Source organism: Pan troglodytes, chromosome 16 (genome assembly GCF_028858775.2).
Source record: "Pan troglodytes isolate AG18354 chromosome 16, NHGRI_mPanTro3-v2.0_pri, whole genome shotgun sequence".
Taxonomy (NCBI): Eukaryota; Metazoa; Chordata; class Mammalia; order Primates; family Hominidae; genus Pan; species Pan troglodytes.
Window position 1 is genome coordinate 48,156,589 of NC_072414.2, and position 22,010 is coordinate 48,178,598.

The window sequence follows — 22,010 nt, forward strand, 5'->3', positions numbered from 1 at the left end:
GTGATCGTGCCATTGCACTCCAGCCTAGGTAACAAGAGTTAAACCCTGTCTCAAAAAACAAACAACCAACCAACCAAAAAAACCAAAAAAGAAACCTCATACATCTTCAACTGCCTCATTTTATAGATGAACCAACTGACAAAGACTGGTTAAAATGCTTGCCTATGTCACACAAGTTTAATGGCAGAATCTATTCTCTTGATCTTCAATCCAGAGTTTCAACATATCACACAAGTTTACCTGATTTCTATAACCTTTTACTGAATTCAAATTTGCTTCTTTGAAGTTTCGGAGGGGTCTATTTTAACTAACTTGAATTTAATGAAGAATCTATGCTTATTCTAACTATATATATATATATATATGCATATATGCTGAATAAGGGCAAGGGCTGTGACTGTTTACAATTGTATCCTGAGAACTTATCACAGGGTCTGGCATATAGGTATTCAATGGATTGTTGTCGACTGAATGAATGAACAAGTTGGATCACATGCACTCTCAGTTTTAACCTTTGTAAAGAGAAAATAAATCTAGAGTTCTTCAGTTTAACTTTGTTCTCTTGATCATTTCAGATATTTTTATCTAGACTTTCTTCTAGCTCCATTATGTTTCTTTTGGTGAGGTAGTAAGAATTGTGAATAGATACCAATAATCTCAATAAGTACAATTTCCTTCGCATTACCTTACACTGGTTAGCAATAGCACTTATTTGACACTTTTTGCCCCAAATTTGTAAGTACAACGCATTAATTCTTGTTGGTCTGACATTTCAATATGCCCTCAAATTTGGTTTTATTTACTCTGCTGGAATAAATTCCTCCTTCCAAATCAATTATAAAAATGTTAAACGAGACTATATTTAGCAACTATTAACCTTTTTCTAACCAGAAGGGCTCATCAGCCTCTATATTTTTGTATCCTGGATTTAAATAAATTGTAAATACAACCAAATTTGAGTGTCTAATATGTGCAAGGACAACTCTCTTGTCCTTGATAAATAATATACAATATTCTTTGGTATGGAGAAGAATTAGAAGACTTTTAGATTCATGAAAAGGGCCTTTAAAAAGTCCAAGTAAAAAATCATGTTTTAGTTTCGCCTTATGTATTGATTTATTTATTGCCTTCCACTCTCTAACCCCAGATACACACTCCTATCATACCTAAGAATTCTATAGGAATCCTTTTATTCACCAATCCTACACCACTGTCCTTGCACTCTCTGACCTCCCTCCTGTCATCCTGAAGAACTCTACAGAAATCCTTTTATTCATTAATCCTGCCCCCCTTTATTATAAATGCTACTACAGAAGCTTAGAGCTGGAATGAATCTTAAGAGATTTCTAAGTGTAATTCCCATATACCAGCTTGATATTCACCAATAATAAAACAAATCACTATGGCCAAGTATAGTATTTTACCTCTTTAATATATCAGCATGCCATATTACACATACTACTTACTTGTACTCATCATAGACTTCCTGTTTGGGCAGTGAAGTCTCCGGATGTTCCTCTAGGGTATTCCGAATCCAGGAAAAGGCATGCATTTGTTGTGCCCGACTAGATGACATGGCATTCTGATCACTAATAGAATGAAAACATGTTTTAGCTGACCAGACAGCAATTCATTAACAATTTTTGAGCTAGGCCTAAATGTTCCACTAAAGAACTGTATACAAATACACTATAAACGACCAAACCAAACTTAGGACATCTAGTAGATAATTGTCCACCTATGGTTGTGAGCTGTTTTCTATAGCTAGTGTAAGACTGAAGTTACTGCCCTGCTCCATCCCTCCCCATGCAGGTGATAGAGCACTGACAAAGTATTTGTTTTGGTCAAAAATCACTTTTAAGTGGATATCTGCTCATGTACTTACCTGTCCATTTGCCTACACTTACCAAATAAATCATCAAACTTTAAAACAAAATTATATAAAAATTGCTTATTTCCATTTGCTCAGCATTCTCAAATAATATATATATACACACATATATATATACATGTATACCCATACATATACATATATACATACACACACACACACACACACACACACACACACACACACACACACACATATATATATGTATATATAACTACTTGGAAATCTTACTAAAGCATTCTGTGCTCCAGAATGGAATTTGTACCAGAGAGATCCTGAACAGACAAATCTCCCCCTACAATCCTTCCTAAAGCCAGGCCCCCTGCCTCAGCCTGACATATCCATTAAACACTGTAAACTTTTACTATATGGAAGTATTACTTATAAATAAATACCGAAATGGACACCAAAGATAGGATAAGGGAAGCTACTCTACTGATTGTGACATCCATCTCAGCTATCTGTAAGAATAATTTATTTAATTTCAAAGAAAACACTGAGCAAGTGTCTAGGATATAACATGATTAAAACAGTGATAAAAGTTGGTCTGAGGGAAAAAAAGATAAAACTCAAATAATTTGCATTTCATTTATTTCTATATACAGTTTTAAAAAATAGAATGATAAGCATAATTTATATGAATGAGATGATTCTGAGAAATACTTAAAAGGTTAAGGAAACTCTTAAAAATTAGAATGACTGAATGAACAGCTTCTCTCCACAGTTTCTATAATTTTTAATGATGAAACTATAGTAATACCCCAAGCACTTAACACACCTTACATTTATGAATTCATGTTTCATACAGGCAATTTCACTTTATTTTCTGTTTTATATTCTATGATGTGTTTATCTGATAGTACCTAAAAAAACTCTTATACCTTATTCCTTATGATACTTATCTGTTTATTCTTTGGTTTTCTGTTCAATTTTCACAATCCCTCACACTGCATAAACATATTCATCTGTCTATGAAACAAAACCCAAATTGCATGTCATAGCATTTACCCAATTGCACAAATAAATTAACAAAAACTGCAAGTAAATACTTAACCAAATATCACCAAAGACTAAAATGATGTATTGTTTTGCCAGTATGTTTTCTAATGATTTCAGGAATATTGCAAAAACTCTAACAACCAAAACATACACACCTCACATATATCCTAGGGACATCCTATAAACAGCATAATTATAGCAAAGACAAGAATAGATATACCTTTTCTCTCCATTGCTGAGACCAGAAGGCAGCTGAAGGTAGAGGTAGAGTTTCTCTAGGTCTGTAAACTTCTCAACTTCTTGCTATTTACAAAGGATTAAAAAGAAAGATCATTTTTAAAAAACACTCATTTTTCCCCAAACAAAATTTACTAACATCTCCCTAAACAATAATGACTATTTAAATTTAAAACAGATGAATCATTTGTCTTTTCTCATCACTAAAATAATACAATGAGGTTATTTGATAAATTTATTGCATACAAAAATTTAATAAAAGAAAATGGCACTTCCCTATTAGTTCTTACATCATGGGCATAAATAGAATTATTGACCAAGGCTCAAAAAAAGCTTCTCATTTTTAATCACATTTAAAGAAGGAGGGTTTTACTTGTCCTATAGGACAAGTACTGGACCAGGAATCAAGAGAAACAGTTATTAGTTCACTAACCGTTAACTGGCTATGAGGTTTTCAGCACTTTTACAGCAAATTTTCTGTAGAACTATAAAATGAATGACATAATTTCTAGAATCCGTTTCTAATTTTCAAATATTTAGAACATGTGACTGATGGTGCTACTCTTACCTGTGGATGGAACTGAGGTTAAAAACACTGAAATAAAACCAGTAACTCTTTCCAGACCTTACAGATGTAATTATTTGTTGGCTTGCCAACAGTAGCTATTTAGAGAATCTACTTGTAAGATTTTCTATTGCTACTGTTCTGCAACTATGTCATTTTGTCTCTAAATGTAACCTTTAAAATAATTTTTGCCTTCCTACCTTTCTTCTAAACTCAGTTTGCCATAATGGCTTCAAATGTGCCACAAATCCTATTATAATAAAAATATTCATAGTAAAACTCTGGTAGCCCAATCTAAGCAAAATTCCATTGCAATGAAAAATGTGGACAGATTACTGGCATTCCTGGTAGAATTTATTCTTACTTAATAAAGCACAGTTTAAACAGAGATTCAGTTTTTGAAAATACTTAACATGATATAACCAAGCCTATTCTTAGTCTTATCAGAAGATATCCACAAAAGTTTAATCTTAGAATCCATCCACATAATGATTTAATCAATCACATGCAAATAGCTCCCAAATTTACATTTTTAAAATCCCATGGCTTACAGGTATTTTCCAATTGGCTCTTGCTCCAATACCTAATAATATCAGCTATACCCTTGTGTAGCTCTCCCCTCAAAGAAAACAAACACACATTCTCTTCTTAATTGCTACTTATCATCACCTTCTTTTCTCTAGTTTCCACAGTGTTCAGTTTGGGAGTGTGTTTAACTCTTTTTCTCTTGGTGCATTCCACATTAATCCTTTATTTAGCCCTCTAACACTCTGTCCCATCTTCTTCCAGTCTCGATTTTTCACTGCCACCACAGTAGTCTAGGTCTTCAGCTGCCTTTCTTTCAACAATAAGGATAATTCGTTTGCTTATCCATTACTTTTGTTTTCTGCTATGTTCCACAAGTGGCATAAAATAACTATGAACCTATACTATATATCACAAATCGTACAAAGAGTGAACAATACAACAAAGATGAACAACACCACCACCACAGTTCTTGCCCTTAATGAACTTTTAATGACACTTAAATTTCTAAAATGTCTAACCAGCTGGTTTTCCTACCTCCGATGTCACCCCACTTTAATGTCTTAAATATGGTTCCTGAAATTTTTTTTTGTCAAATTGTTTTTTTTAAGAGAGTCTCACTCTGTTGCCCAGATTGAATTGCAGTGGCTTAATCATAGCTCACTGCAGCCTCAAACTCCTGCTCAACTGATCATCCCACCTCAGCCTCCCAAGTAGTTGGGGCCAGAGGTGCGTGCCACCACAGCCACATAATTTTTTAATTTATTTTTTGTAGCTTGTTGCTACAAAATTGTTGCCTAGGCTGGTCTGAAATTCCTGCCTGGCCTCAAGTGATCCTCCTGCCTCCCAAAGTGCTGGGATGCTAGGTATGAACTACTGTCAAATATTATTAACATCACCCACTTAATCACAACAATGCCAATCATATTAAATTAAGAGAAGGTTATAATAATAAAATACCTAATATTATGAGCCATGTCTGAGAAAGTGTAATAAAAATATCATTTTTGATCATAAAGAAAAAAATCTCCTACTGTTGGAGAAACCTTGGATTCTATATAGCTTTCAAATTTTAAATATACTGGAAAAAAGAATAGAAAAGAAATTCCAGAACATAGAAGAAATTTCAGAAGATGTTCTAAATTAGTATTAAGCACCAAAGAGATGATTTAGAAGATGGCAAAAAAAAGTTTTGAAAAAGATTAAAGTCAGTGTCCTAATTTTTTTAAAACAATGAAAACTTGTAACTGTTCAATTACTGTTTTCATTGCCATATGGGGTACAACACATAGAAGAAAAAATTTGGAGAGCAGCATGAAAACTGATAATAACAAAATTCTATAAAGCAAACAAAAAAAATGACCCAAGTGTATAGTGATGGCATTTCAGTCCAGCAAGGCTGGGCTCACCATCAAGATTTCTGGTTTTGGATATACTGTGTCATCCACTGCTAATTAGTGGCTTCTGAAACAATGCTCACTGGTTTAGGAGAAGACCCTAACCTTGCTTGATTGTCAAGGCAAGAGTATCATGTGGCAAGTATGTTAAACATCTGATTATTTGATATGCTTTATGACAATTTAAATGATAAGAATTAAAAGTTTTCTGTTCTATGTTGAAATTCGTTGGTGGTCAAAAAAAAATTCCTTTGGCTGGATTTATAAAATAAATCATAATGGTATTCTATTTTTGGAGCACCAGAGAAAAGACCAACTTCATAAACTTTAAAAATTATAATTTTTTATTTAGCCATAAAAGGAATGGAGTACTGATACATGCTACAACATGGATGAACCTTGAAAACATTGTGCTAAGTGAAAGAAGCCAGACACATATCATGTGATTCTGTTTATATTAAATATCCAAAATAGGCAAATCCCTAGGGACAGAAAGCAGCTTAGTGTTTCCCAGAGGCAGATGACTGCTTAAAGGGTACTGAGTTTCCTTTTGGGGTGAGGAAAAGGTTTTGAAACTAGATTCAGATGGTACTTGTACAACACAGTTAATGTACTAAATATCACTAATGGTAAATTTTATGCTATGTATATTTTACTACAATAAAAAATCTAATTTTTTTTTTTTTTTTGAGGTGGAGTCTTGCTCTGTTGCCCAGGCTGGAGTGCAGTGGTGCAATCTCAGCTCACTGCAAGCTCTGCCCCCCGGGTTCACACCATTCTCCTGACTCAGCCTTCCGAGCAGCTGGGACTACTGGCACCTGCCACCAGGCCCAGCCAATTTTTTGCATTTTTAGTAGACACAGGGTTTCACCGTGTTAGCGAGGATGGTCTCGATCTCCTGACATCATGATCCGCCTGCCTCGGCCTCCCAAAGTGCTGGGATTACAGGCGTGAGCCACCATGCCCAGCCTAAAAACTCTAATTTTTAACAGAGATTTGCACATTTGGAAAACATATCTGATGATTCGAAGTGAAACTTAAATGACAAACAACATCTGTAGACTTAAAAGTCTTCACTTACTTGATTGAGTTGAAGAAGTTCTCAAAGAAAAGCTAGTGAAAACGGTTTCAAATTTAGGCAGAACCTCAAATATTATTCAAGTCTTTTGAATGAGGTAGCTGATAATTTCATACTATTGCAGTTGAAGATCTTGCCTGAAAACTTAAAAGACCTCTTTCTCATGCACTTCAATCTTTGCAAAAAGATATTAAAAAGGAATGTTTGAACTCAAGTTTGATTTATATGTCAAACACATTGCAGGAAACAATTTTGGAGAATTTTCATAAAATATCCTTGGTTATTTCCAGCAAGTGATCCGACCTTGCATGTCATCATCCCATTTTCATAAGCATAGATTTATGAAGACGGTTTTTCTGAACTTTTAGCTATGAAAGCACAACAATGCTACAAACTTAATGACGATTGAGATGGTACTTTGACCTTTCACATTCTGGACAGAAAAGCCTGTAGCAAACAATCAGATTCAACATTCATTTTTATATTATGTGATCAAGGGGAAAATGAAGGCATAGTGTAAGATCAAGTTGCTTTTGGAGGTTGAAGGTGGACTTTGGTGTTTGAATCCTGCCACGCAACCCCCTTCCCTTCTAAAACTTTGGTTGACAAAAAATACTGACATAAGAACTAGTAACATGAAGCTAATTCTTTCTATGAGGTGCAAGTGTAGAGGTGAAGAAAACATGGGACAGAGACAGTATTCCATCTGCTCACCTACATTTCTCAGTCCACTTTGCAGTTAGCTTGTAGTCATGTGATTATTATGAATCTGATCACAGTGATGTAATTCACTACTCAGCTGACAGTTAAGAATCAATGTGTCAGCCGGGGGCAGTGGCTCAAGCCTGTAATCCCAGAACTTTGGGAGGCTGAGGTGGGCGGATCATGAAGTCAGGAGATTGAGACCATCCTAACACGGTGAAACCCCATCTCTACTAAAAATACAAAGAAAATTAGCCAGGCGTGGTGGTGGGAGCCTGTAGTCCCAGCTACTCGGGAGGCTGAGGCAGGAGAATGGTGTGAACCCGGAAGGCAGAGCTTGCAGTGAGCTGAGATTGCGCCACTGCACTCCAGCCTCAGCGACAGAGTGAGACTCCGTCTCAAAAAAAAAAAAAAAAAAAAAAAAAATCAATGTGTCACCCCATCCCATTTCCCCCTCTGTGGCACCTTGGAAGCCATGTGTTGCACTGGTGAAGCTATAACATGTCGGCCTTCCTGTCAATGTTGGTTCTGAGGGATTATTTGGAACAGTGGTCTTCAGTGATTTCTGCTGCATATGATGCGAATGAAAATACATTTTTGTGGTTAGGCCACTGATATTTCAGGCTTAGTTACAACATCATAGATTAGCGCATCCTGATTAATATAAAAATTAGACTCTTTCCTCTAGCACTTTTGAGGAAACTGAAGGATCCTTTTTACATATGCAGATAAAAATGTGGAAACCGACAGGAACAGCACCGGTCTGCAATTCCCAGCGAGACTGATGCAGAAGGCGGGTGATGTCTGCATTTCCAACTGAGGTACCTGGTTCATCTCACTGGGACTGGTTGGAATGTGTGTGCAGCCCACGGAGGGCGAGCCGAAGCAGGGTGGGGCGTCACTTCACCTGGGAAGCACAAGGTGTCGGGGAATTTTCCCCCCTACCCAAGGGAAGCTGTGAGGGACTGAGCCTGAAGAACTCCAGCACAGACACTGCGCTTGTCCCATGGTCTTCATAACCCACAAACCAGGAGATTCCCTCTGGTGACTACCCTACCAGGGCCCTGGGTTTCAAGCACAGAACTGGCTGGCCAATTGGGCAGACACCGAACTAGATGCAGGAGCTTTTTTTTTTTCCTTCTTTGCCATACCCCAGTGGCATGTGGAATGCCACTAAGACAGAACCATTTACTCCCCTGGAAAGGGGCGCTGAAGCCAGGGAGTCAAGTGGTCTGGCTCAGCGGGTCCCACTCCCACGGAGCCCAGGAAACTAAGATCCGCTGGCTTGAAATTCTCGCTGCCAGCACAGCAGCAATCCGAGATGCACCTGGGACAGTCGAGCTTGGTCGGGGGGTTGCGGAGTGGGGCGGGGGGGTCGGCCATTGCTGAAGCTTGAGTAGGCAGTCTTACAGCCACAGGATAAACAAAGCTGCTGGGAAGTTCAAACTGGGTGGAGCCCACTGCAGCTCAGCAAGGCTGCGATGGCCAGGCTGCCTGATTGCCCCTCTCTGGACAGGGCATCTCTGTAAAACAGGCAGCAGCCCCAGTCAGTGGCTTATAGCAGACTTAAACATCCCTGCCTGATGGCTCTGAAGAGAGCAGCAGAACTCCCAGTGCAGCGTTCCAGCTCTGCTAAGGGTCAGTCTGTCTCCTCAAGTGGGTCCCTGACCCCTGTGTATACTGACTAGGAGACACCTCCCAGATGGGGCCGACAGACACCTCATACAGGAGAGCTCTGGCTGGCATCTGGCAGGTGCTCCGCTGGGTCGCAGCTTCCAGAGGAAACAACAGGCAGCAATCATTGCTGCTCTGCAGCCTCTGCTGGTGATACCCAGACAAACAGGGTCGGGAGTTAACACATCCACTCAAAGACCCCACTGGAAGGTCACCAACATCAAAGACAAAAGGTAGATAAATCCACAAAGATGGGGGAAAACCAGCGCAAAACGGCTAACAATTCCAAAAACCAGAATGCCTTTCCTCCTCCAAAGGATCACAACCCCTCGCCAGCAAGGGAACAAAATTGGATGCAGAATGAGTTTGAAGAACTGACAAAAGTAGGCTTCAGAAGGTGGGTAATAACAAACAACTTTGAGCTAAAGCAGCAGGTTCTAACCCAATGCAAGGAAGCTAATAACCTTGAAAAAAGGTTAGTCGAATTGCTAACTAGAATAACCAAGGTAGAGAAGAACATAAATGACCTGATGGAGCTGAAAAACACAGCACGAGAACTTCGTGTAGCATGCACAAGTATTAATAGCCAAATCGATCAACCAGAAGAAAGGATATCAGCTGAAGATCAACTTAATGAAATAAAGCGAGAAGACAAGATTAGAGGGGAAAAAAAAGGTACGAGTCAAGCCTCCAAGAAATATGGGACTACGTGAAAAGACCAAATCTACATTTGATTGGTATACCTGAAAGTGACAGGGAGAATGGAACTAGGTTGGAAAACACTCTTCAGGATATTATCCAGAACTTCTCCAACCGAGCAAGACAGGCCAACATTCAAATTTAGGAAATACAGAGAACACCACAAAGATACTCCTCGAGAAGAGCAACCCCAAGACACATAATCGTCAGATTCACCAAGGTTGAAATGAAATAAAAAATGGTAAGGGCAGCCAGACAGAAAGGTCAGATTACCCACAAAGGGAAGCCCATCAGACTAACAGCAGCTCTCTCGGCAGAAATCCTACAAGCCAGAAGAGAGTGGGAGCCAATATTCAACATTCTTAAAGAAAAGAATTTTCAACCCAGAATTTCATATCCAGCCAAACTAAGCTTCATAAGTGAAGGAGAAATAAAATCCTTTACAGACAAGCAAATGCTGAGGGATTCTGTCACTGCCAGACCTGCCTTACAAGAGGTCCTGAAAGAAGCACTAAACATGGAAAGGAATAACTGGTACCAGCCACTGCAAAAACATACCAAATTGTAAAGAAAATCGACACTATGAAGAAACTGCATTAACTAACGGGCAAAACAACCAGACAGCATCATAACGACAGGATCAAATTCACACATAACAATATTAACCTTAAATGTAAATAAGCTAAATGCCCCAATTAAAAGACACAGACTGGCAAATTAGATAAAGAGTCAAGACCCATCAGTGTGCTGTATTCAGGAGACCTATCTCATGTGCAAAGACACACATAGGCTCAAATAAAGGGATGGAGGAAGATCCACCAAGCAAATGGAAAGCAAAAAAAAGTAGGGGTTGCAATCCTGGTCTCTGATAAAACAGACTTTAAACCAACAAAGATCAAAAGAGACAAAGAAGGGCATTACATAATGGTAAAGGGAAAAATGCAGCAAGAAGAGCTAACTATCCTAAATATATATGCAGCCAATACAGGAGCACCCAGATTCATAAAGCAAGTTCTTAGAGACCTATAAAGAGACTTAGACTCCCACACAATAATAATGGGAGACTTTAACACCCCACTGTCAATATTAGATAAATGAGATAGAAAATTAACAAGGATATTCAGGACTTGAACTCGGCTCTGGACCAAGTGGACCTAATAGACATCTACAGAACTCTCCACCCCAAATCAACAGAGTATACATTCTTCTCAGCACTTCATCACACTTATGCTAAAACTGACCACATAATTGGAAGTAAAACACTCCTCAGCAAATGCAAAAGAAGGGAAATCATAACATATAGTCTCCCAGACCACAGTGCAATCAAAGTAGAACTCAGGGTTAAGAAACTTACCCAATCCGTACAAATACATGGAAACTGAACAACCTGCTCCTGAATGACTACTGGGTAAATAACGAAATGAAGGCAGAAATAAAGATGTTCTTTGAAACCAATGAGAATGAGACACAACATACCAGAATCTCTGGGACACATTTAAAGCAGTGTTTAGAGGGAAATTTATAGCACTAAATGCCCACAAGAGAAAGCAGGAAAGATCTAAAATTGACACCCTAACATCAAAATTAAAAGAACTAGAGAAGCAAGGGCAAACAAATTCAAAAACTAGCAGAAGACATGAAATAACTAAGATCAGAGCAGAACTGAAGGAGATGGAGACACAAAAAACCCTTCAAAAAAAAAATCAATGAATCCAGGAGCTGGTTTTTTGAAAAAAAAAAATCAACAAAATAGACCACTAGCCAGATTAATAAAGAAGAAATGAGAGAAGAGTCAAATAGATGCAATAAAAAAATGATATAGGGGATATCACCACTGACCCCACAGAAATAGAAACTACCATCAGAGAATACTATAAAAACCTCTATGCAAATAAACTGGAAAATCTAGAAGAAATGGATAAACTCCTGGACATATACAGCCTCCCAAGTCTAAGCCACAAAGAAGTCGAATCCCTGAATAGACCAATAACAAGCTCTGAAATTGAGGCAGTAATTAATAGCCTACCAACCAAAAAAAGTCCATGACCAGACGGATTCACAGCCAAATTCTACCAGAGGTACAAAGAGGAGCTGGTACCATTCCATCTGAAACTATTCCAAACAACAGAAAAAGAGGGACTCCTCCCTAACTCATTTTATGAGGCCAGCATCATCCTGATACCAAAACCTGGCAGAGACACAACGAAAAAAGAAAATTTCAGGCCAATATCCCTGATGAACATCGATGTGAAAACCCTCAATAAAATACAGGCAAACCGAATCCAGCAGCACATCAAAAAGCTTATCCACCATGATCAAGTTTGCTTCATCCCTGGGATGCAAGGCTTGTTCACCATACACAAATCAATATACGTAATCCATTCACATAAATCCAATCCACATAAACAACAAACGTAATCCATCCACATAAATCAATAAACATAATCCCATCCACATAAACCCAATCCACATAAAAAGAACCAATGACAACAACCACATGATTATCTCAATAGATGCAGAAAAGGCCTTCGATAAAATTCACCCCTTCATGCTAAAACCTCTCAATAAACTAGGTATTGATGGAACTTATCTCAAAATAATAAGAGCTATTTATGACAAACCCACAGCCAGTATCATACTGAATGGGCAAAAACTGGAAGCATTCCCTTTGAAAACTGGCACAAGACAAGGATGCCCTCTCTCACCACTCCTATTCAACATAATATTGGAAGTTCTGGCCAGGGCAATCAGGAAAGACAAAGCATAAAGGGTATTCAAATAGGAAGAGAGGAAGTCAAATTGTCTCTGTTTGCAGATGACATGATTGTATATTTAGAAAACCCCATCATCTCAGCCCAAAATCTCCTTAATCTGATAAGCAACTTCAGCAAAGTCTCAAGATACAAAATCAGTGTGCAAAAATCACAAGCATTTGTATACACCAATAACAGAGAGCCAAATCATGAGTGAACTCCCATTCATAATCGCTACTAAGAGAATAAAATACCTAGGAATACAACTTACAAGGGACGTGAAGGATTTCTTCAAGGAGAACTACAAACTACTGCTCAAGGAAATAAGAGAAGACACAAACAAAAGGAAAAATATTCCATGCTCATGGATAGGAAGAATCAATATCATGAAAATGGTCATACTGCCCAAAGTAATTTATAGATTCAGTGCTATCCCCATCAAGCTACCACTGACTTTCTTCACAGAATTGGAAAAAACTACTTTAAACTACATATGGAACCAAAAAAGAGCCCGCATAGCCAAGACAATCCTGGGCAGGACAAACAAAGCTGGAGGCATCATGCTACCTGACTTCAAACTATACTACAAGGCTACAGTAACCAAAACAGCATGGTACTGGTGCCAAAACAAATATATAGACCAATGGAACAGAACAGAGCCCTCAGAAATAACTCCGTGTATCTACAACTATCTGATCTTTGACAAACCTGAGAAAAACAAGCAATGGGGAAAGGATTCCCTATTTAATAAATGGTGCTGGGAAAACTGGCTAGCCATATGTAGAAAGCTGAAACTGGATCCCTTCGTTACACCTTTTACAAAAATCAACTCAAGATGGATCAAAGACTTAAACATAAGACCTAGGACCATAAAAATCCTAGAAGAAAACCTGGGCAATAGTATTCAGGACATAGGCATGGGCAAAGACTTCATGTCTAAAACACCAAAAGCAATGGCAACAAAAGCCAGAATTGACAAGTGAGATCTAATTAAAACTAAAGAGCTTCTGCACAGCAAAAGAAACTATCATCAGAGTGAACAGGCAACCTACAGAATGGGAGAAAATTTTTGCAATCTATCCACCTGACAAAGGACTAATATCCAGAAACAAAGAACTTAAACAAACTTACAAGAAAAAAAACAACCCCATCAAAAAATGGGCAAAGGGTATGAACAGACACTTCTTGAAAGAAGACATTTATGCAGCCAACAGACATAGGAAAAATGCTCATCATCACTGGTCACTAGAGAAATGAAAATGAAAACCACAATAAGATACCATCTCACAGCAGTTAGATTGGCGATCATTAAAAAGTCAGGAAACAACAGATTCTGGAGAGGTTGTGGAAAAATAAGAACGCTTTTACAGTGTTGGTGGGAGTGTAAATTAGTTCAACCATTGCGGAAGAGAGTATGGCGATTCCTCAAGAATCTAGAACTGGAAATACCATTTGACCCGCAATATTACTGGGCATATACCCATAAATCATTCTACAATAAAGGCACATGCACACATATGTTTATTGCGGCACTATTCACAATAGCAAAGACTTGGAACCAACCCAAATGTCTATCAATGATAGACTGGATTAAGAAAATGTGGCACATATACACCACGGAATACTATGCAGCCATAAAAAAGGATGAGTTCATGTCCTTTGCAGGGACATGGATGAAGCTGGAAACCGTCATTCTCAGCAAACTATCACAAGATCAGAAAGCCAAATACTGCGTGTTCTCGCTCATAAGTGGGAGGTGAACAATGAGAACACATGGACACAGGGAAGGGAACATCACACACTGGGGCCCGTCGGGGGGTGTGGGGCTAGGGGAGGGATAACATTAGGAGAAATACCTAATGTAGGTGACGGGTTGATAGGTACAGCAAAGCACTAGGGCACATGAATACCTATGTAACAAAACTGCACGTTCTGCACATGTAACCCAGAACTTAAAAAGTATATTAAAAAAAATGTGGAAACAAGAAAAAGTCTCCTCCCCATAATAAAAAAGGCTTTCATTCATTCATTTTTTAGATTAGTATTTAACTTATTTTGAATTTCAAATGATATTAACCAAGAATATAATTACATTTATCAGAATGGGGTATGGGCAAAAAATGGTTTATAAGCACCAGTTTAGAATATACAGCCTTCATGCTCTCTTCCAGTTAACTTTTACTTTTAAAAAAATCCAAAAACTGGTTAAAAAGTCAGCTCTAATAAGTTTACCACACATGATCCTGCAATATGCCAATCTGTTCCTCTACTTTGGGCCGTACGTAGCATTTACTCAGGAAAGTATGCAGCTTATCTTCAATTAATCTGCATTTACTGATTGTTTTAAAAAATGTTTTCCAGTGTCTGGTTACGACCCTCAACTATAATGATCCTGGTTTGTCCAAACTAAATCCACCTTTGAGGCAGAATCCTGAAAGATAAGACACAGCCAAATTGAAACTCTTTCAATATTTTAATATCTCATTTAATTTTTAAAAATTAAAACTACAAAGTATTTCAAACACAGTAGAGAATGTGCACATGCATGCATCAATGTCCACATTTACAAGATGCTAACCTTTTGGCATGTTTGCTTCTGATCTTGGACTTAATCTATTTAACAGCATATAGAAATAGTATTCTATGAAACAAAACCACAGTTTGTTCATGTCTCTACTGACAGACAATATGTTATAACAAAGTTTCACTATTTCAGATGGTGCTGTAATGGAAATCCTTTATTTGTGACTCTTGTGGCCTTGTGTGAGAGTTTTTTCCTAAGGTATGTAACTTAAAAGTACAAGTGTCTGGTAACAAAGAATGTATATAGTCAACCTTATTGGATATTTTCAAATTGCTCTCTAAAACTTATACCAATTTATGTTCCTAATAGCAATACTACAATTTATTTCTCCAGATTCTTGTTAAAACTTAAGTTTTAAAGTTTAGTTAATCTTATGGGTATGAAAAAGTATCTAATTGTTTTATACTTCTCTGATTGATGATGAGACTGAATCTTTTCATATTATTTATCATTTGAGTTTAACAGAGTAGCTCTAAAATTTTAATATGCACCAGATTCACTTAGTGAGCTTGTTAAAACAAAGAGTGCATGACCCCACTTCCAGAGTTTCTGATTCAGTAGGTCTCAAGTGGGGACCTGAAAATCTGGACTTCTAACAAGCACCTAGGAGATGCTGCTAATGCTGGTCAGAGGATTACACTTGGAGAACCACAATGTTCAAGGAACTGCCCATTCATTTCTTTTACTCATCTAAATATGCGGATATTTATCAGGCAGTCTGGATACTAATCCTCTAGTGGTTGAAAGTGCTGCTAATATCTTCTCCTAGTTGTAGCCTGTCTATTCACTTTGTTTTTGAAGTCTTGTGATATCGAAGTTTGTCATTTCCAGGCAGTCAAATCTATCAATCTTTTCATTCATAATCTGAGCTTTTGGTCTTTTGTTTTTGAAATTTCCCCCTATTTCAGTGTCATAAAGATAGTATCCTATATTTTCTTTTTAAAGTTTAAAAATTTTGTTTTTCATGTGTGGGCCTTTAATTCCTCTGGAATTTATTTTTCTGTAAGATATAAAGTAGGGACCTAACTAAAAATTGTCCCAGTATCACTTACTGAGTATTTCACACTTTCTCTACTGATTTTTTGTGCTACATCTATATCATGGGATTCTTTATTACAGATGAAAAAGAATGCCACTTTTATGTTCAGCATATGAAAACGTCTTTCTCTGAGTTGGTATTTAATTTAGGAAAAAAACCTAACAATTTTTATTTTTGAGACGGAGTCTTGCTCTCTTGCCCAGGCTGGAGTGCAGTGGCACAATCTTGGCTCACTGCAACCTCCACCTCCCAGGTTCAAGCATTCTCCTGCCTCAGCCTCCTGAGTAGCTGGGATTATAGGCGCGTGCCACCACGCCCAGTTAATTTTTGTATTTTTAGTAGAGATGGGGTTTCACCATGTTGGTCGGGCTGGTCTTGAACTCCTGACCTCATATCTGCCCGCCTCGGCCTCCCAAATTTCTGGGATTACAGGCGTGAGCCACTGCGCCTGGCCTAACAATTTATCCTTAAGATAGTCATACAGCAAAATGTATGATTCACTGACTCTTCTAGAACTTATGTCATAGAGACTTCTCATATAAGAATATCACCCAGTAACTGATTAGCAGAGTAATAAAAGTAGCTTTGATGAAGCTTTTATAAATCTGAGGTTAATAAGCAAGTCTCCTACTGACAAATTAATAATAAAGAATAACCCATATTACATAAGACCTATAATAAGGATATGACATATATATAAAATAGATGAATGAAGCAGCTGTTACTTGAAATTGATGTCTATATCAAGCAGTAAGCTACAGTGGGTAAGGTATAGGATATAGAATTAGAAGACCCAGATCTGAGTTCCAGATTTGCCACTCATTAGCTTTGTAATATTAGGCAAGCTTTTTAAGCTGTGTATCAATTTCAAAATATAAAACACAGCGACAAAATGCTCATAATTTTTGTGATATAAAACTTATGATAGGTAGTGTTACGTAAATGTTATTATTTTAAAAATATGTTATTGGTTAAAATCAGATCTTTGGCAGAAGAGTTTATAATTCAAATTCTATCAACAAGTATAGAAAATTTGATGTGGCAAAGTAAGGCATTTAAAACATTAAAGTAGAAAAAAAATTCTTTTTAAAGAGATAGGGTCTCACTCTGTCACCCAGGCTGGAGGGCAGTGGTACAATCACAAATCACTGCAGCCTCACATATTTTTTCATGTAGCTGAAACATTTAAAATCTACTCTCATACCCTGGGCAATATGGCAAAATCCCATCTTTACAAAAAATACAAAAATTAGCTGGTGTGGTGGTGCATACCTGTAGTCTCAGCTACTTGGGAGGCTAAAGTGGTACAATTGCTTGAGCCCACAGAGGTCAAAGCTGCAGTGAGCCAGGATTGTGCCACTACAGCCTGGGTAACAGAGCAAGACCCTGTCTCAACAAAACAAAACAACCCACCCCCAAAACCCAAAAAACAACTCTTTTCACAATTCTGAAATATACAACACATTATTGTTATAATAGACACCATTCTGTGCAATAGGGCACTACAGCTTATTCTTCCTATCTAACGAAAACTGTGTACCCTTTGATCAACATCTCCCCTTCCCATATCCCTCCCTGCCACCTCCCAGTCTCTGGTAAGCATCATTTTACTCTCTACGTATGTGAGTTCAACCTTTCTCGATTCCATATATAAGTGACATCATGCATTATTTGTCTTTCTGTGCCTGGCTTATTTCACTTAGTATAATGCCTTCTAGGTTAGTCCATGTTGTTGTAAATAACAGAAGTTCCCCCCTTTTAAGGCTGAATACTACTTCATTGTGTATGTATAATTACATTTTCTTTATTCATTCATCTGATGATGGACACGTAGGTCGCTTCTGTATCTTAGGTACTGTGAATAAGGCTTCAACGAACTTAGGAGTAGGTAAGGCATCTTTAAGAAATTCAGGACGTATTTAGCCTGATAATCTCCACTAACTTGGTTGGAATACCACAAGAGCAAGAGTCCTCCAGATTTTATAGGTGACCATCAGACTTGGTCACTCATCATTGAAGATTATGTTACACAAGTACTGGCTTCCCTTAGGGTGAGTGCAGAAAAGGGCAGATACTATTTTTTCCTAAGCTATCGACATATAATTGAAGTTAGTAAATATTTCTGACAACAGCTATGCTACTAGAGAGAAAGAAATAATCAATCTAAGCAGAATAGTTCAGAAATAACTTTCTCCAGGTTCGGCTGGGAACAAAATGGGTAACTTTTCATTTCTCTTCTGTCATAAAGAAATACCTGAAACAATATTCTATATTGCAAATACTAATTTTTTGGTGTTCCTGTTTGCTCCGGACATCTGTTTCTGAACTGTCAATACATACCAGATGGACTGCAGAGAACCAGAGAGAGTTTTAAATGTCTTATTACCAGAACTTAAAGACCTTTAAGCAGATGGTAAGGAACTATGTTTTCATTATTTATTGGCATAATATTCAATTTAAAAGTAGTCTAAATGGAGAGATCTGCTCCTGTTTTTAGGGACCACTGTGAAAAAGTGAAGCATCAGGTTTAAGCCACAACTTCACAAATGTTAATGAAAAGTGATTTCCCTTGTTTGAAATCTGTAGTGATTTGTTTCCTGTAACGACAATCTTCCCTCTCATGTTATTCTGTTTGGTTTTGTTTTTTTAAGCAAGGTTATAAAACTGGGGAAGGGCTGATGCTTATAAAGAGCATAACAATTAGTACTTCACTGAGGAGCTTTCTTGCAAATCCTTGATGGTGAAATTATATCTGAGGATCATTATTTCCAGAATTAGCAGAAATGCTTGTTTGAGACTTATAAACACCTTCCAAAGTACTGGCCAGGTTGACAATAAATGAGTTCTGGTGGAAGATGATCAATCAGGGTATCATGTCCATAATTAGTCCATGAAACTTTTCTTTTCAGATTGGTATCAGTAAAAAGTTTTTTTTTTTTTTTAAGTTTTAACTTTGTGTTTGGAATAGTCAGCTTAAATTCCAGAAACCTAAATAATCAAGTTTAACTGTTTCTTCAGTTGAGTTACCATATATGGAGGGAACATAAATACACTAATAATTATGCTTGAATTTGTCTGCCCTTGATTTTTTTAAGCTTCAAAAACAAAACTCCAAAAAGAAATACTAATTTTTCCCCCCTCAAGCGACACTGATTCAGGAGCAGTTTCTAAAAGGACTCTTCTTCACCAGATCACTAACAGAAGGATCAAAAAGGAGAAAGTATAAGGATCAAAAGGGAGAAAATATAAAGCTTATTCTGTTGCCTCTTTAAATTTATGGAAACAATCAACATACCTGATATTATATTCTCTCAGGCCCCAGCAGTTCTTCCACAGGATTGAGTAAGGAAGATAGAGAAAAAGGTCAGGTATGAGGACTCTATTTTCCATGCTTGTTGCTTAGAATTCTTAATTTTCAGCAATTTTCAGTTTCCTAACTTGTTATGAGGACCACTGGGGGTGGCAGGGATAAGTGATTTTCTTTTAAGGGCTACCTACTATAAACAATGTAAGAGGAAATTGTTTTTCTATTCTCAGTTCTAGAAAATATAAATCAAATGGGGAGAGCAATTTTTACTGTACTGTATTATCGTGAGGATTTGCCCTTTTATTTATAAACCTACTGAATTAGGTATATAAATGAAAATGGCTTAATTTTCTGTTCAAAATATTCTGCTCAAAGATAAGGAGTATGATCTGAGTCAATTTGAAAGACATCAGTACTTAGAGAACAGTTAAGGAAAAGTGATGCAATGCTGACAAGCAAATTTCAGCAAAACCCAAAACTTGTTTCTCACAATGCTTCTCTTCCTAATCCTGCTGGATGACCTAGAGAATTTACTGCCACCTAAAAACAAGCTAAACAATAAAAAAATTCCCTTTGAACTTCCCTCAACTATAATCAAGCCTGGAGAAATTCCAATATTAAGATGCCCCAAGGGGCTGCAACATTAGCACTGACAAATTCTTACTCCAAGATAGACATGTAAGATATTACTAAGTAGATTCTGTGCTTAATATTGAGAAGTTTCTGCACATAAAACTAAGAAATGATTACATTACATTATAAAAGAAAAAAGTAGGGACATTCATTGGTAATTTTTATGAATGTGCTCTAAAATATATTTCGGTTTTCTTAGCAATTTATATTTGCCTGTTTAATACTTTAAAGAAACTGAGTTCATAAATTGATGATAAATCAAAAGATAAATCCAGGAAAGAAACACAACTACAATGAATTTTTTAGAACTTAATAGTAAAAAAGGAAGCTGAATCTCTGAAACTGAGATAATGAATAACACGGTAGAAAGTACCATAGTATCATAGTATCTTTGGCTTCATAAGTGCCAAAGTAAGAACCAAATGAAATGCTTAGACAAGGGCATACTGCTAAAACACTCATATAGTAGGAACTATGGTTCAAATAGCCAAAGGGTACCAAAGCCAAAAGATTTCAGTCCCCTTGAAATAGAATTCAAATGAGAGCCATCTTAAGAACACGTCTTCCCACTGTTAAATTCTACAAAAACTGACCATCATAGGATCATCATGTAACATTCCCCTAAATTCACTCTGAATCACTCAGGAGAAGGCAAGGTTATTATCAATGTTTCTGTGTGCTATTTGAAAAGATCACACAGTTCTACTAGCAGGTGGGGATGGGTGGTGGTATCAGCAAGAAGGATAAGGTTTAGATCTTTCTAGTCACTGTGTTTTTAACTTTTTTCAGCATGTAAAAAAATGATGGTACTTGACAGTCCAGCTGCCACGATGCTTTCAAAAAACTGGATTTCTACTGGATTCTTCAAGATTACAAAGTTACAGCCTTAACAAACAGGTAGGCCATTGAGAGGAAAAGTCAATTCTTTAGTCTCTGTTTTCTCTGTTCCTAGTAACCTTTCCTTCTTTTCTCCCCTAGAGTTTACTTTTCTGCAAGTTTGAAATGACTTAAAGTGCAAAGATAGAAAAATTAGAATACTGTAAGAATTCATTTGTTTCCATCAGAGCACACTTTTGTGTATTATGTCATTCTTTGAATATAAACGTATTAATGAAAATTGCATTTCTTTCAGGTAATGATGAGAAATTGCCATCATATTTTTGAGACAATGTAATAAATTTGAAAGCTAGCTGACAATGGTTAGAGCATTGTTTATAATCATGAAACACAAAAGTTACCAGAACTTATTTTTTTGGGGCTCAGTGGCAATTTAGTCCACTCGAGTCCCTAACAGGAGAGAAAAACAAAAACATTAATAACCATGTTTTTCTCACATACTAAAGGAGGATACAATAACTCAAGTGTTTAATGTAAAAAAAGGAAAGAGTAAAAGGTTCACAATCCTTTAAATGGCATGGCCTTATATAAATTATTTCTTTTTGTGATACTAAACAAAACCAAACAAGCTATTTAAATCTGGCCCCACTGCCAAGTTTTCTCATTCAAGTAAATTCTGCACAGACATGCTCTTCATTTTGAAAAGTGCCTATTTCTTCTCCACTAAGTGAAAAATAAGATTCTGAGATAAATCTTACTAACAGTAACTCCAGTGCCGTATCACAAAATAAATGTGATCTTCTACCCATGAGCCTTTTTCGAGCAGTAACAGGTGAATTTTTGTTATTTATTTATTTGATATATTTTAATTAGATAATGCAAACAAAATTTTAGTTTCAATCAAGTCTGTGTTGGTGAGTTGACCTTGGTCACCATTTAGTATTCATTAAAGCAAGGATTTGAGGTGAGAAAGCATGCTTTCTCTTGTAAAGGGAAGAAGATAATTTTTTGGAATTGCATACTCCACACATCCATAACCCCTCACAGATGCAGCATATATCTCTGGAGGGCAGGAAAGTAATTGTTAAGA

At 37.1% G+C, this 22,010-nt stretch overlaps 1 protein-coding gene and 1 long non-coding RNA gene across 4 annotated transcripts in view; one reads left to right on the top strand and one right to left on the bottom strand.

Annotated features, from left to right (window-relative positions):
* Positions 1-22,010, bottom strand: part of RFX7 (regulatory factor X7) — a 151,142-nt gene that overhangs the window by 47,009 nt on the left and 82,123 nt on the right. For all 3 annotated transcript variants that reach the window (XM_063794976.1, XM_054667560.2, XM_054667561.2), the window contains 2 exons: positions 3,111-3,193; positions 1,467-1,589 (listed from right to left, as the gene is read on the bottom strand). In XM_063794976.1, the coding sequence (XP_063651046.1) occupies positions 1,467-1,589; positions 3,111-3,193 (206 nt within the window). The remainder of the gene's footprint in view (positions 1-1,466; positions 1,590-3,110; positions 3,194-22,010) is intronic.
* Positions 8,123-20,980, top strand: LOC107968492 (uncharacterized). Its single transcript, XR_001709660.4, has 5 exons — positions 8,123-8,215; positions 15,237-15,302; positions 18,487-18,556; positions 19,334-19,511; positions 20,873-20,980. It is a non-coding gene; the product is annotated as an uncharacterized LOC107968492 (long non-coding RNA).